This window comes from Labeo rohita, chromosome 15 (assembly GCF_022985175.1).
Source record: "Labeo rohita strain BAU-BD-2019 chromosome 15, IGBB_LRoh.1.0, whole genome shotgun sequence".
In the NCBI taxonomy this organism is placed as follows: domain Eukaryota; kingdom Metazoa; phylum Chordata; class Actinopteri; order Cypriniformes; family Cyprinidae; genus Labeo; species Labeo rohita.
Genome location: NC_066883.1, coordinates 24,232,014 through 24,246,381, shown reverse-complemented (window position 1 = coordinate 24,246,381; position 14,368 = coordinate 24,232,014). Strand labels below are relative to the sequence as shown.

Genomic DNA, 14,368 nt, shown 5'->3' with positions numbered 1-14,368 from the left:
GTTTTTACAATATAAAATAATGTTTTTTATTTTAACATACTTTAAAATAGAATTTATTCCTGTGATGAAAAGCTGAATTTTTATCAGCTGTTACTCCAGTCTTAAGTGTCACATGATCCTTCAGAAATTAGAATGATCAATGTTGGATAATATCAACAGTTGTGCTGCCAAATATTTTTTGGAACCTGTGATTTTTTTTTTCCAGGATTCTTTCATGAATAACAAGTTTTAAAAGTACAGTGTTTATTCAAAATATAAATATTTTATAACAATGTAACTTATTTATTATTAACTTTTAATAAACTTTTAATTATTAACTTAATACATCCTTGGTGAATAAAAGTATTAATTTCTTAAAAAAAAAAAAAAAAAAAAAAAAGAAAGAAAGAAACAATAAAAATGTACTGACCCCAAACTTTTTAACGGTAGTGTATATATTAATTACAATTTTAAAATAAATTATTTATTTATTTATTTATTTATTATTGCAAGAACTGCATTTTCCACCCAAAAAAGTTGTTTGGAGAAAAAAAACAAAAAACAAAACATCTTTTATTATGTTTCATCAATTTATTGATAATTTCATATAATTTAAATTAAGATGAAACACACATTTTAGTTTAGTTTTAACTAAACAGTATTCAGAAAAGAGCAGGAATTAAAAATATAAGTATAAAACAAACATAAGTAATTGTGGATTTCATTATAAAAAAAAACATGTTATAAAAGCCTAAATAAATTTATTTAAAGCAAAACTAAACCTACCAGTGTCTGAAAAATGCACTATATAAATAAACTTGGGCTCCCACAGCGCTCTCATTCGACACAAATCCAAACTTATGAGCTTTGCTTTGAAATACAATTCGCAGCATGTCAAAACGTGACTTATTTACTGAACTTTTTATATGGTTTCACTTTTTTCCAAGAGTTTAGTTAACTATAATAACTCTGGTCTTCACTGTGTCACTTTAAAAAATAAGTCTAGTCTTGTTCTTCCTATGTTAAGGAAGCTTTAGAGAAGCGATTAATGATGTAAAGGGTTATTGACCATGCCCGTTTCCTGTGGCGCAGACGTTTACGGGGAAGTCGGATAGACAATGAGAGCCATTAAAACAACACTAATGGCAATTTACAACAGACGATAGCTTAAGTGGGCAGCAGAGGCCTGGTTTCACATGGTGACATGGACAGTTTATTCTTCTGAAACCATATACGCAGCCCAGTCACGCACATGTGAGTTGGGACCTTATGAGCAGCATCTCTTTCAAGGGGACAAAAAAGCCATTCGGACTTCGCCCGTGGTCTGGCCTGGAGGAAAGGAAATGGCTCTTTATGTGCTAGAGCTGAGCTGAGTGACAATATGCATCGGCTTGTTATTGTTTACGCTGCGCAATGGCAGTTTGACGCAGACGTTTCTGGTAATGCCCAGCTCTGACACATTATAAAACAAAAGCCATTTGTGTAAACAAGCAGGCCTGTGGAATTGTGGATGAGCTTTGATATCGTATAGCCGTGAGGAGTGACACGGGGAAAAACGGCATGACAGCACGTATGAGGGTTGTGTGGGGTTTTGTGGGTTTAATGAAGTCAGTGTGCTAAGAGGATTAATCAAGACTAGGTTTCCTGTTTTGCGAAGCTGCAGATCAAAGAGGCTGAGAAAAGTTGCGACAGAGACTAGAGAAGGTCAAAAAGGGTCAAGTTCAGCAGACACATCTATAAAGTGAAGCACTTACTTGTGACAAAGAACTTTTTCATAAAGGTGCAGCTGTCAAAGGCAGCGATCTTTTCTTGGAGACTAACGACGAGGATCCTGTGGTCATCAAGGGATGGAGATTGGAGTTGGGAAAAGAAAACATAAAAGTGTACATAAGCTTAATGCTGCATTTATAATAATTACAAGGTAAAATGCAGGACAAAAATGTGTGCAAATGCACCTTTTGTTGCAGTGGAGATCATAGATGGGCGTTTTAAACTGTATGGACTTGACCATCTCTCCTGTTCTCAAGGAATAAAGATCCACACAGCAATAAGGGGGACTTGTCCTGCAAAACACAGACACAGAGCAGTGATTAGTTAGTTGGAACAGTCTTAATACTTAACCATATTATTTATGCATCCTTATTGTACATATTATTAATAAATTAATGTTAAAAATCAAGCAAATGCATTCGAATTAATACTTTTATTGAGCAAGGATGCATTAAATTGTTCAAAAGCAACAGTGGAATATTTGAAGGTTAATGTGACACTGAAGACTGGAGTAGTGGCTGCTAAAAATGTAGCTTTGCCACGACAGGGATGAATCACAATTAAAACATTAAAATAGACTATAATATACTATAAAATAGACTATAAAAACAAGCAAAAAACAACAACTAAGCAAAAAAAAAAAAAAAAAAGAAAAGAAAAAAGAAAAACACAGCAAAGAAAACAAAACAAGCAAAGCAAAGAAAACCTAAACAAAGGGGAAAAAAAAAAACAAGACAAAGTAGAGCAAAACAAAGAACAATTAAACAAAGCAAAACAATGAGTCAAAGCAGTACAAAGCAAAGAAAAAAAAAACAAAAAGCAAAGAAAAACAAAACCAGGCAAAAAAAAGCAAAAAAAAAAAAAAAAGGCAAAAAAAGCTAAGAAAAACTAAAAACAGCAAAAAAAAAAAAAAAAAAAAAAAAACAGCAATGACAACAAACTAAACAAAACAAAGCAAAAAAACCTGAGCAAAGAAAAACTAAACAAAATAAAAAACAAAAGAGCAATGAAAACAAAAAGCAAAAAAAACAGCAAGGAAAAACAAAGAGCAAAGCAAAGAAAAACTAAAAAGAAAAAAAACAGCAAAGAAAAAAGCAAAGAAAAACAGAGCAAAGCAAAGAAAAACTAAACAAAATAAAAAACAAAAGAGCAATGAAAACAAAAAGCAAAGAAAAAAAAACAAAAAGAGAAAAGCAAAGAAAAACTAAAAGCAAAAAAACAAGCCAAAGCAAAGTAAAATTAAACAAAACAAAGCAAATAAACGAGACAAAGCAAAACAAAGCAAAGAAAAACAAAACAAAAACAAAAAGACCAAAGAAAAACAACAAAGCAAAAAAAGAAAAACAAAACAAAAAAGCAAAAACAAAGAAAAAAAAAAAAAAAAAAAAAAAACAAGAGCAAAGAAAAACTAAACAAAACAAAAAAAAAAAGCAAAATACAAAACACAGCAATGACTAAAGAAAAAAAAAAAAAAAAAAACAAGAAAGCAGAGCAAAGCAAAGAAACACTAAACAAAAAAAGAGCAATGAAAAAAGCAAAGAAAAACTAAAAACAAGATAAAAAAAAAACAAGAAACCAGAGCAAAAGCAAAGAAAAACTAAATTAAACCAAAAAAAAAAAAAAACACAAAGTAAAAAAAGCAGCAAAGAAAAAAGCAAAGAAAACAAAACAGCAAAGAAATACAAAAAGAAAAAAAAAAAAGAAAGCAGAGCAAGGCAAAGAGAAACTGAAAGAAAAAAACGGCAAAGAAAAACAAAAACACCAATGCAAAGTACAATAAAAAGAAAGTAAAACAAAACAAAAAAGGATAGTACATTTTTATTGTAATTTGCAATAACATAAAGCCCAATGTTTAAGTTTCCAAAACACATTATAAAACCACGTCCCACCAGAAAACTTTCTCACACTGGCCATTCTGTAGTTATTTCCTCTCTACCTTCATCAAGGAGATGTGAGTTAAGTGAAAGCAGTGACTGCTGCTTGTGATAAAGGCAGATATTAATCCTCATTAGGTGTTCTGCACTCAGCTGGCACAGCCTGGCCTGCCATATTAACCATCTTAACAGAATGTTTCTGGTAAGACGCTGCGCTGGGCACTTTGCTTTCCGCAGGATATTAGTCTTGTGGTAATAAGCATGGCATCAGCACTGCCCATCCCAGTGGGGCTGGATCTAACAAGTCAGGTATTCTGTTGGAGCCACGTGCATAAATTGCTCAAACCTCAGTAATAAACTTAAGGATGTCAGGAGTCTAACTATAGACGAAGCTGGAAGCGAAGAGGCCGGATTATTGACACTGACGCGGAGCTGATCGAGCGCTCCATGTAAATGAAGATGATCAATAGCCTGTGCTTCATTGACAAAACAATTGGCTTTAGAAGCAACCACTAATGATTCGCAGCGTCTGACTCTTAATTCGACCGACTGTCTGCCGCTTCACAAGAAGTGATTATATCATGCATCACAGATTAGCGTTAACATACAGTTTGGCAATAAAACGTATAGTGCATAGTGCCATTGGCTCTGCTACTAATGTAACACAGCTCCTGTGAAAACAAGGGTTCCGACTCTGGTCTATTGACCAGGCTAGATAGTTCCAATCCTGCATTCGGACTGGCCAATGTGCCAGCTACACAACAGAGTCTGGAAAAAGCTGGACAAATTTAACTTGTCACAGCATCTTAAAAGCGCAAAAAGCTCAAAAAAAAAAAAAAAAAAAAAAAAAAAACAACAACGTAAAAAAGTAAAAAGTGTGGGGAAAAATGTAAATACAACTTTTCTGGGAAGATTTTGAGAGTGCAAACTGCACAACACAAATTCAACTAAAAAAAAAATACAGACTAACAGGATGTTGACACAGGATGTTGTTGGCACTAACTAAGAAACCAGTAGAAAATAAACACAAAACAGCAAAACAGGAAAAACGAATTGACTAAATAAATATTATTATTACTGTATACGTGAGAGCAAGAAAGAGATAAAGAGAGACAGAAATGTAAATACAATAATAGATAGTAGTAAATATAAAAGAAAAAAAAGGGCAATAGTCTACAACCTTACTAATCGGCTAGTAGGTTTTTAGAAATGAAGTGCCATCAACAGAAGTAAACCTTCAAGTAGACGGTTGCCAGTGAATTTATTAAAATAATGGTCAAAATTACATACAAAAATGAAACAAAATTATACATACATACATACATACATATATAACTCAAGCCATCATATTCATCTTTCAGATGAATACAATCCTACTTATTGTAATAAAAAAGGCAAAGCAAAGAAAACAAAAAAAAACTAAGCAAAGAAACAAAAACAACCAAAAAAAAAAAAAATACAAGACAAAGTGAATGACTGTTGAGATTTTGAATCCAATAACGTGTTATCATATTTGAAATCCAATAAAGGCCTTCTGATAAAAGAAAAAGAAAGAAAGAAAAGCAAAACAAAAAAAAAAACAAAAAAAAAAGAGAAAACAAGACAAAGCAGACCAAAGCAAAGAAAAACTAAATGAAAGAAGCAAAACAAACAAACAAACAAACAAACAAAACAGGTAAAAAAAAAAAAAGCAAAGCAAAGAAAAACTAGAAGCAAAAAAACTAAGAAAGCAGAGCAAAGCGAAGAAAAATTAAGTAAAAAACAAACAAAAAAACAAAACAGAAAAGAACAAAAAGCAAAGCAAAAAACAAAACAAGACAAAGCAGATCAAGAAAAAAACAAAACAAAAAAAGCAAAGCAAAAAAACAGCAAAGAAAAACAAAAGGCAAAAACAAAAAAAGACAAAACAGAACAAAGCAAAGAAAAACTAAAAAAAAAAACAAAAACAAAAAAAAACAAAACAAAACAAAAAAAATTCAGAGAAAAATAAAATACAAGACATGTGAATGACTGTTGAGATTTTGAATCCAATAAAGTGGCATTCATCATAAAACATACTCCACACAGGGTTAATAAAGGCCTGCTGATGTGTTTGTGTAAGAAATAAAATCCGCTAACTATCGTTTCTGAGAGAGTGATGTTTCAGTGAATGACTCCAGTGAAAACTGAACAAAGCAAAGCAAAAAAATAAATGTATAATTAAAAAAAAAAAAAAAAAAAAAAAAAATCAAGACAAAAAGCAAAAAAAAAAGAAGCAAAAAAAAAAAAAAAAAAAAAAACAAACAAACAAAACAACACAAAGCAGAACAAAGAAAAGAAAAGTAAAAGAAAAAAAATGCTGGAAAAAAAAGAGGGAAAAAAAAAACACTGAAAAAAAAAAGCAATAAAGGCCTTCGGAAGTAAACTGATATAGTGACGAACGCAGAAGCACAGACAAGAGGGAAAACCAAAACACATGTCACAAATTATAAGTACAAAACAAGAATTTGTGAAGAAAAATGTTTGAAATTTAGAATTAATCCAAGAAGAGACTGGTCTTCTACATCCTTTATAAAGTTTATAAAGTTTTAAATATGGATTTTTCTTTTAAACAAATGCATCGATTCACTTCAGAAGGCCATTATTAACCCCTTGGAGTGATGTAGAGTACTTTTTATGATGGATGCACTTTTATGGACTTTGAAATCTCAGCACCCATTCACTGCCATTATAAAGCTTGGAAGAGCCAGGACATTTTTTAATATAACTCCAATCGTATTCGTCTGAAAGAAGAAAGTCATACACACCTAGAATGGCTTGAGGGGAAATTTTCATTTTTGGAAGAACTATCCTTTTAAATATATCATTTCAAAAGTTCCCAAATTCTTTTCTTTGCTTCCCCTTGTTTAATGTTGGAAAAAATCATTTTACTCCTCATTCATAATTTACAAGCATGCAAACAGTGGATAAAACAGCGTGGACAGCATGTCAAGGAAACAACTCTTTTTCCAAACATGCACATATCAGTTTTTACAAAGCGGCCAAGACATCAAACCACAAATTGTGGAACATGGAAGTACTTAAACCATAAATGAAAAAAGGCTGCGGTGTCTCTCAACATCCTATACTTTAGAGTTCTGATTCTGAGTGATGAAGAGCCAGGGAGGTTTTTAATTTGTCATTACTTTCACAGACAGTGAGTGATCTCTGAGTGAAGCCGTGACGATTGCAAATCCAGCCTGTGCTTTGAGCGCGTTTCCAAACAGCTGCCATTTGAGCCACTTCTCCTCAGCGCTGTGGCTTGAGGTCAGGGTGGACAGATTGTGCATAATGTTTTTAAGATAGCACGATAATGTCGTGGAGCAGGAGTCTCGCTGCGTGTGTGATAGACATCCCATTCACAATGTCTGGAAGGTCAAGCCTACACCTGAGGATGAGTGTCTCAGATCCATTAGTGATTAATGAAATCATCCCACGAGCCTTAAATCGTGCTATGGCCATTCAGAAGGCCGATCGGCCAACAGGTAGGGTTGTGTGGCAAAACTGACCCGTGGTCTGTCTCAGCCCAATGTGGGAGTTTGAGTTGGCTGGATTACAGCATGCGTGTCAACGACACAATCCAGTAAGCAGTAGAACCCGCCGCAGACATGAACGTGTGCCCAGAGCTGCATCTCTACATCGGCCAGCCGCCAGTAACAACCCTGTCTCAGAGCCACATCACAAATACAAACACACAATCACATGGCAGTGACTGGACAGTCTAGTAAAAATAAATAAAACCAAGTCAGACATGAATTCTTTCCAACCAGTGTTTGAGTTTGGTCGTATTTCTGTACAAATAACATTGTCCCTGAGAAATAAAATAAAATAAAATAAAAGTAAAATAAAATAAAATAAAATAAAATAAAATAAAATAACATAAAATAAAAGTTTTTAGAAATGTACTCTATCATGTTGGTTTCATATGGTTTTGAAAAACTTTTAATTTAAGGAATAATGTCATCAACTGGAGAAAAAAAGAAAAAAAAAATTATATTTATATTATATATTATATATATATATAGTTGATGACATTATTCCTTAAATTAAAAGTTCTTCAAAACCATATATACACACACATATCACATATACATACATATACATATACATACATACATATACATATACATATATATATATATATATATATATATATATATATATATATATATATATATATATATATATATATATATATATATATATATATATATATATATATATATATATATATATATATATGTAAAAAATGTAAATAAAATATAATCAATTATATCATCATATATAATATATAATGGGAAAAATGGGAAAATATACACTAGTCAAAAGATTTTTAATGTTTTTTAAAGTAGTATTTTATGTTCACCAAGCGAGCATTTATTTGATCTGAAGTACAGCAAAAACAATTTTTTTTACAAATATTTTTGTAACTGTTTTCTATTTGAATACATTTTAAAATGTCATTTATTCCTGTGATTTTTACTCCATCAATACTCCAGTCACATGATCCTTCAGAATCATTCTAATACTCTGATTTGCTACTCAAAAAACATTTATTATTATTATTATGTCGAAACAGCTGAGTAGAATTTTTTCAGGTTTCTTTGATGATTAGAAAGTTTAGAAGAACAGCATTTATCTGAAATATAATTTTTTTTGTAACATTCTAAATGTATTTTCATCACTTTTGATCAATTTAAAGCATCTTTGCTAAATAAGAAGTCTCATAATGTTAAAAAAAAAACTTTTTGTTTCAGATAAATGCTGATCTTTGGATCTTTTCATCAAAGAATCCTGAAAAAATAAATAAATAAATAAATAAATAAAAAAGTACTCAACTATTTTAAATATTGATAATTTAAAAAAAAAAAAAAGTATATTAGGATGATTTCTGAAGGATCATGTGACACTGAAGACTGGAGTAATGATGCTGAAAATTTAGCTTTGATCACAGGAATAAATAACATTTTAAAATATATTTAAATAGAAAACAGTTATTTGAAATAGTAAAAATATTTTCTGTACTTTGGATCAAATAAATACAGTCTTTGTCAAAAACTTTTGACTGGTAGTGTATATCTATATATCTTATAATCTTGAATATAATAATTATTTTAACTGATTAATACATCATTTTGTTTTTGTGGACTAACCTTGCCTTGTCTGCTGTGTGAATGCATCTTAAGTGTGTCAAACGGATGACCGTAGAAATCTGCAAAAGCTATTAGTCTGCATTTTTATTCCCTTCTGCTGTCCTTTCACAGCTGCGGACGCTTGAAGTCTCGACGAGAGAGACACGGCTATCTACAAAGAGATTATCATCATAGCTAAAAACCCCTCTGGATTCAGACACCGAGATTAATAGGGGCATTTAACTTCCTAAACTTGTCTTAGAGCCACTATTCATTGATTTCAATATAATCTGGGTCAGATCAATCCAATTTAAAGCGTTTTAGAGCCAATGTGACACAAATGATATGCTCCCAGATTGATTAACGGGACAATGATAGCCTTGAAAAAAGAATCATCAAATTGGCCACTTCAATTGTTTGCCTTTTTGCATCGTAACTAATGGACCGCTTCTAATGGACGCAGTGCGCGCTCAACATAATACAATTTCCTCCCGCTGAGAATCGAGACTTCGATTTGAAAGCGTCAGTAAATTTCAATTATCGTTATAAAATCATATCAGCGTTTCAGTGTAGCACACTTTTAGGTGATATTGAGCACAGATATTATGACCTGTCCTATGGCTTCAGCCATCCGACTTTATATATGTCACTTTCATCCCGGCCATTTCTTTAGCAAAGGGCAAGTTAATACATATACTAAATCTGATTAACATAAGGCCATAAAAAGTTATTGCGTTATCATAATTTTAAGGATAAAGAGCAGAGAAAATTCGCTTTCTTTCTGAAACACACTACTTGTCACTGACCATTTTAAAGGAGATGTCCACTTCCAGAAAGATGTACAGTTGTTGTACTCACCCCCTTGCCATCCAAGATGTTCAAGTCTTTCTTTCTTCAGTTGTGAAGAAATTACGATTTTTGAGGAAAACATTTCAGGATTTTTTTCCATATAATGGACTTCTATGGTGCCACGAGTTTGAACTTCCAAAATGCAGTTTAAATGCGGCTTCAAACAATCCCAAATTGTTGTAAACGATCCCATCCGAGGAAAAAGAGTCTTATCTAGCGAAACAATCACTTATTTTTATAAAAATAATACAATTTATATACTTTTTGATGCCAAAAGCTCGTCTTGTCGTGCTCTGCCTGAACTCTGTTTTTTTACGGTTCATGACAGTTAGGGTATGTCGAAAAACTCCCATCTCATGTTCTCCCTCAACTCAAAATCATCCTATATCACTGTTTTTGTTAAGGGTGTTTGATCTTCTTTGCATGTTCACTTTGCAAAGACTGGGTTGGTACTTCTGCAGCGATGTAGGGTGATTCTGAAATCATTTTTGAAGTTGAGGAAGAAAATACGATTGGAGTTTTTCGACATACCTTAACTGTCTTGAGCCAGAATACACAGAGTTCAGGCAGAGAAAGACAAGACGAGCGTTTAAGATTAAAAAAGTATTTAAACTCATTTGAAGCTGCATTTAAACTGCATTTTGGAAGTTCAAACTCAGGGCACCACAGCAGTCCATTATATGGAGAAAAATCCTGAAATGTTTTCCTCAAAAAACAGCTTTCTTTTACGACTGAAGAAAGAAAGATTTTAACATCTTGGATGACAAGGGGGTAAGTACATTATCTGTAAATTTTTGTTCTGGATGTGGACTTCTCCTTTAAAAAAGGAAAAAAAAAAATTTGAAAAATACGTCTCAGTTGTTTTACACACTGGAAGTGGTGGTGACCTGAACTCACAAGTTCACGTCTGGTAAATTCAACCTTCTTTATTTGGCGTGACACAACTTCACAAAGCTTCAAATGTGAATATCCACAATCTCAACGGCGCGTCTAATGGCTGGGTACAATCTTACAAAACGTCCAAGACGCACACCTGCAAAATCCATCTCCCCTCAGCATGGTAAGACAATAAAAAAGGCCTTTTTCTGGTCTCGGCCTCCCTCGTGGTAACCAAATGGGAAAAGTCATTCTCGGGAGGAACATGAACCATTTTTACAGTTAAGGTTTGGCTTAATTTTAGCATCGCATATGTTTACAATGGTAATTACGCACATTACGCCACTACGTGACGAGCTGGCCAACTCATCACTTTTATAATCTCGTAAACATTTTGATGTCTGTATTTCAGCATGACTCTGAACCCTGTAAGATAACCATTTTGGTGCTTTTTACATCGTGAGGTTTTAATCATTTCACTAACCTGAACGGAAACTGACAAGGGGAAAGGAATATAAAATAGGAAGTCTGGAAACGAAGAGCAGTGCTAGCGAGTAAATCCATTTACAAGGCGACGTCATTGCTTTTTGGCTTCAGCTGCTTTACAAGCTTTCCGAATACGAAGAGACAATTACATGCTCTGGAAATGCAAAACAAATACTGCCTTACCCCAAAATACCAGCCGACCTTCTGAGAGGCACACCACAAAACATGAGCTTAATTCACTAGCTAAACTCAATAAATGCGCCATAAATAAAAAGCAAATCTGTTGGACAATGTCCCTTTAAAAGTTTAATCGCATAAAACTGCGCTAAACCCACCCCGTGTTGTTTCTTCTAAGATAAGGCGAGATATGAAGCTCTTTTATTATCCTCCCAGGCTTTTTGTTATCGTTCAACAAACATGAAAAACAGATGCTTGAAGTGCGAGATATTCCTTTTCAAAAGGTGTTTGAGGAAAATGAAGAAACAGACAAATCGCAACTCTGATCTCTGGACCGTGATAAGTCCCTCGAGCCAGCCTCGTATTGATTTATAACAGCTATTTCCAAGTACGGCAATGTAAAAACACAGATGAAAACAATTACTCTATTTTTGTAGGCAACAAGTGAGGTGGGTGGTAACTGAGACATTTTCGAGGAGAAAAAAAAAAAAATCTGTCACAATTTTGCGCCCTCTCTCTCTCTTTCTGCCCCTGTCTTTCTCAAGCCGAGCTTCAACACACAACAAACGCTGGCCACATCACAGGCTTCTTGGGGCCTGAGGGGGCCCTTTGATTCCAGCACGCCGTGGGCATTAGCGGGAAAGTAATTAGGGTAAAAAGTTCAACCGCAGCTCCATGTCTGCAGCACTGCCAGAAATACATTTCCTCCCCTTTCACTGAGCTCTCCACAGATTCGCATGCATATTGGAAACACATTGAAATGAGGAGCCTGTTGCAGGGGCACTGGTGCTCTTGTAATGGTGTTTACAGCATTTAATTACTTAAAAAAAAAAAAAAAAAAAAAAAAACACTGGAAAAAGAAACAGGGATGTCGAAGTGGACAGTTCAGGTCTAAGAATGGCTTTTTGTCCTTAATGTCCTTGAGAAGTCAATATCCAAGTGTGGCGCATTGATGCGCATTAAAGATTATAATATAGTTGGGTCAAGAAAAAAAAAAAAAAAAAAAAAAAAAAAAAATATATATATATATGTATATATATATATATATATATATATATATATATATACTTGCATGTTTCCCAGGAGACAAAAGTTAAACTTACCCTGATCTTTAAATTCCAAAAGTTTTCACCCTCCTGCTCCTAATGCATATGAGTCCCTCAGTTGTCCTCAGTGTGAAAAGATGGATCTCAAAATCATACAATCATACTGCTGAAAAGGGTTCAAATACACAAAAATGCTGAAAGAACAGAATTTCTGAAGAACAACGGGCAGTTTAACTGTTCAGGACAAACAAGGGACTCATGAACAACTTAAAAAAAAAAAATAATAACATTCAGGTAACAACACAGTATTAAGAATCAAGTGTATGTAAACTTTTAAACAGCGTCATTTTTATTAATTATTATAATCTTACTCAGGTCAGTACTAAAAAAATAACGTATTTTGTATGATCCCTTTTATTCTGGTATAATAATTAAAATTTTGCAGATTCTGAAAAAAAATAAATAAATAAGAGAGAGAGAAAAAAAACAGGATTGTTTAAAAATAATGCACTTGTAAAAAAGTCAAATTAAAGAGGCTACTAGCATCCTATTAAAAAAAAAAAAAAAAAAAAAAGTATTTTTTTAACTTAAGAAAGGTAATAGGCACATTACTCCTAAATTTGCACAATCATGAAAAGGATGATGTTACACGCCTGTGCGCCTCCTCTGCAATTAATCGGAAAGATAAGGAGACGTATGCTCATGGAAAACCGATCTGAGACAAGTGCCCTTGAAAAACAGGGAAAACTTCAAAGCCATGAGATTCCCATCCCCGAGAGCTTGAATTATGTGGCCATCCAGTCAGCATGAAAAAGCACACAAGGATGATCTGAGACCCGAAAATGCACCTGGCATGAACTTTCCAAATAACTTGAAGGGTGGAGGATCCATCATAGGAAGGAAATGCATTCATCTTTAACATGACTGTAAGAGTGAGGACTGTGTCTGTCAGACCTATCAGCAGATCATAACGCCTACCTCAAATTACACTGAAACATGAAGCAAAAAATAGATATGGTAAAATAACACAAATGTCAAGGAAAAAAAGAGAATGTGCGTGAGGTGGAGTGATAAACTTTTAACATTGCGTTTAACTTTGTAAGCTTCCAAAAATGACGATTCATGACCATAAAGAGGTTTTATTTCATCTAATCTTTTTTAATGTTCCCATAAGAACCCAAAAGTAAACACTGGTTTTAAAGCAGACTCATGCATCAAATGCAACGCCAATGGAAAGAGACAAACGACTCTTTATATCTTATGTGTGGGCCAGAAAAATAGCCAATTGAGCCAGTAGCATGAGAGATGAAATATTACATTTTATCAGCACTCTGGGAGTGTACCGAACACACAAACAATGAATGCAAAAAGTGCTGAACAATTTAAATGAAAAGTTGGAAATTTGCTGATCATTTACTATCAGGCCATCAAAGATGTAGATTGGTTTGTTTATTGGAACAGATTCAGAGAAATTTAGCATTACCTCTCTTGCTCACCAATGGGTCCTCTATAGTGAATGGGTGCCATTAGAATCCAAACAGCTAATAAAAACACAATAATCCATAACACAACTCCAGTCCATGACTTCTGAAGCAAAAAGTTGCATGTTTGCATTAAAAAAAAAAAAAAACCATAATTAAGACATTTTACTGCTTTCCGTTGTGAAAAAGTCATCTCACCTGAATCAGGAGAGAAATATGCACATATCAAGCACTGTTTACAAGTGAAAACAGTCCAAAACATTTCTAAACAAACATTTTGGTGGATTTTGATGTGAGAGGAAAACAGGGGATGTACTTTTTCACAGAAGGCGGCATTATTGTTATTATTTATTTATTATTTTTTAGCCAGAAGCAACGATTTAATGTTAAAACCGCTTAATGATGGGTTCGTTCCTACAAACATGCAGCTTTTCACCACGCAACATGTTAAATGATGAACTGGAGTTGTGTGGATTCTTTATGGATTATTGTGATGTTTTTTTCAGCTGTTCGGACTTTCATTGTGACGGCACCCATTCACTGCAAAGGATCCACTGGTGAGCAAGTGATGCATTACAAAATTTCTCTAAATCTGTTCTGATAAAGAAATAACCCTCTATCTACGCTACCAGTCAAAAGTTTTTGCACAGGACGTTTATTAATGTTTTTTTTTTTTTAAA

At 33.4% G+C, this 14,368-nt stretch overlaps 1 protein-coding gene across 3 annotated transcripts in view; it reads right to left on the bottom strand.

The window, feature by feature from the left end:
• bcas3 (BCAS3 microtubule associated cell migration factor) overlaps window positions 1–14,368 on the bottom strand; it is a 324,375-nt gene that overhangs the window by 286,857 nt on the left and 23,150 nt on the right. For all 3 annotated transcript variants that reach the window (XM_051129928.1, XM_051129927.1, XM_051129929.1), the window contains exons 8-9: window positions 1,935–2,042; window positions 1,734–1,810 (exon numbers count right to left, since the gene is read on the bottom strand). In XM_051129928.1, coding sequence (XP_050985885.1) covers window positions 1,734–1,810; window positions 1,935–2,042 — 185 coding nt within the window. The remainder of the gene's footprint in view (window positions 1–1,733; window positions 1,811–1,934; window positions 2,043–14,368) is intronic.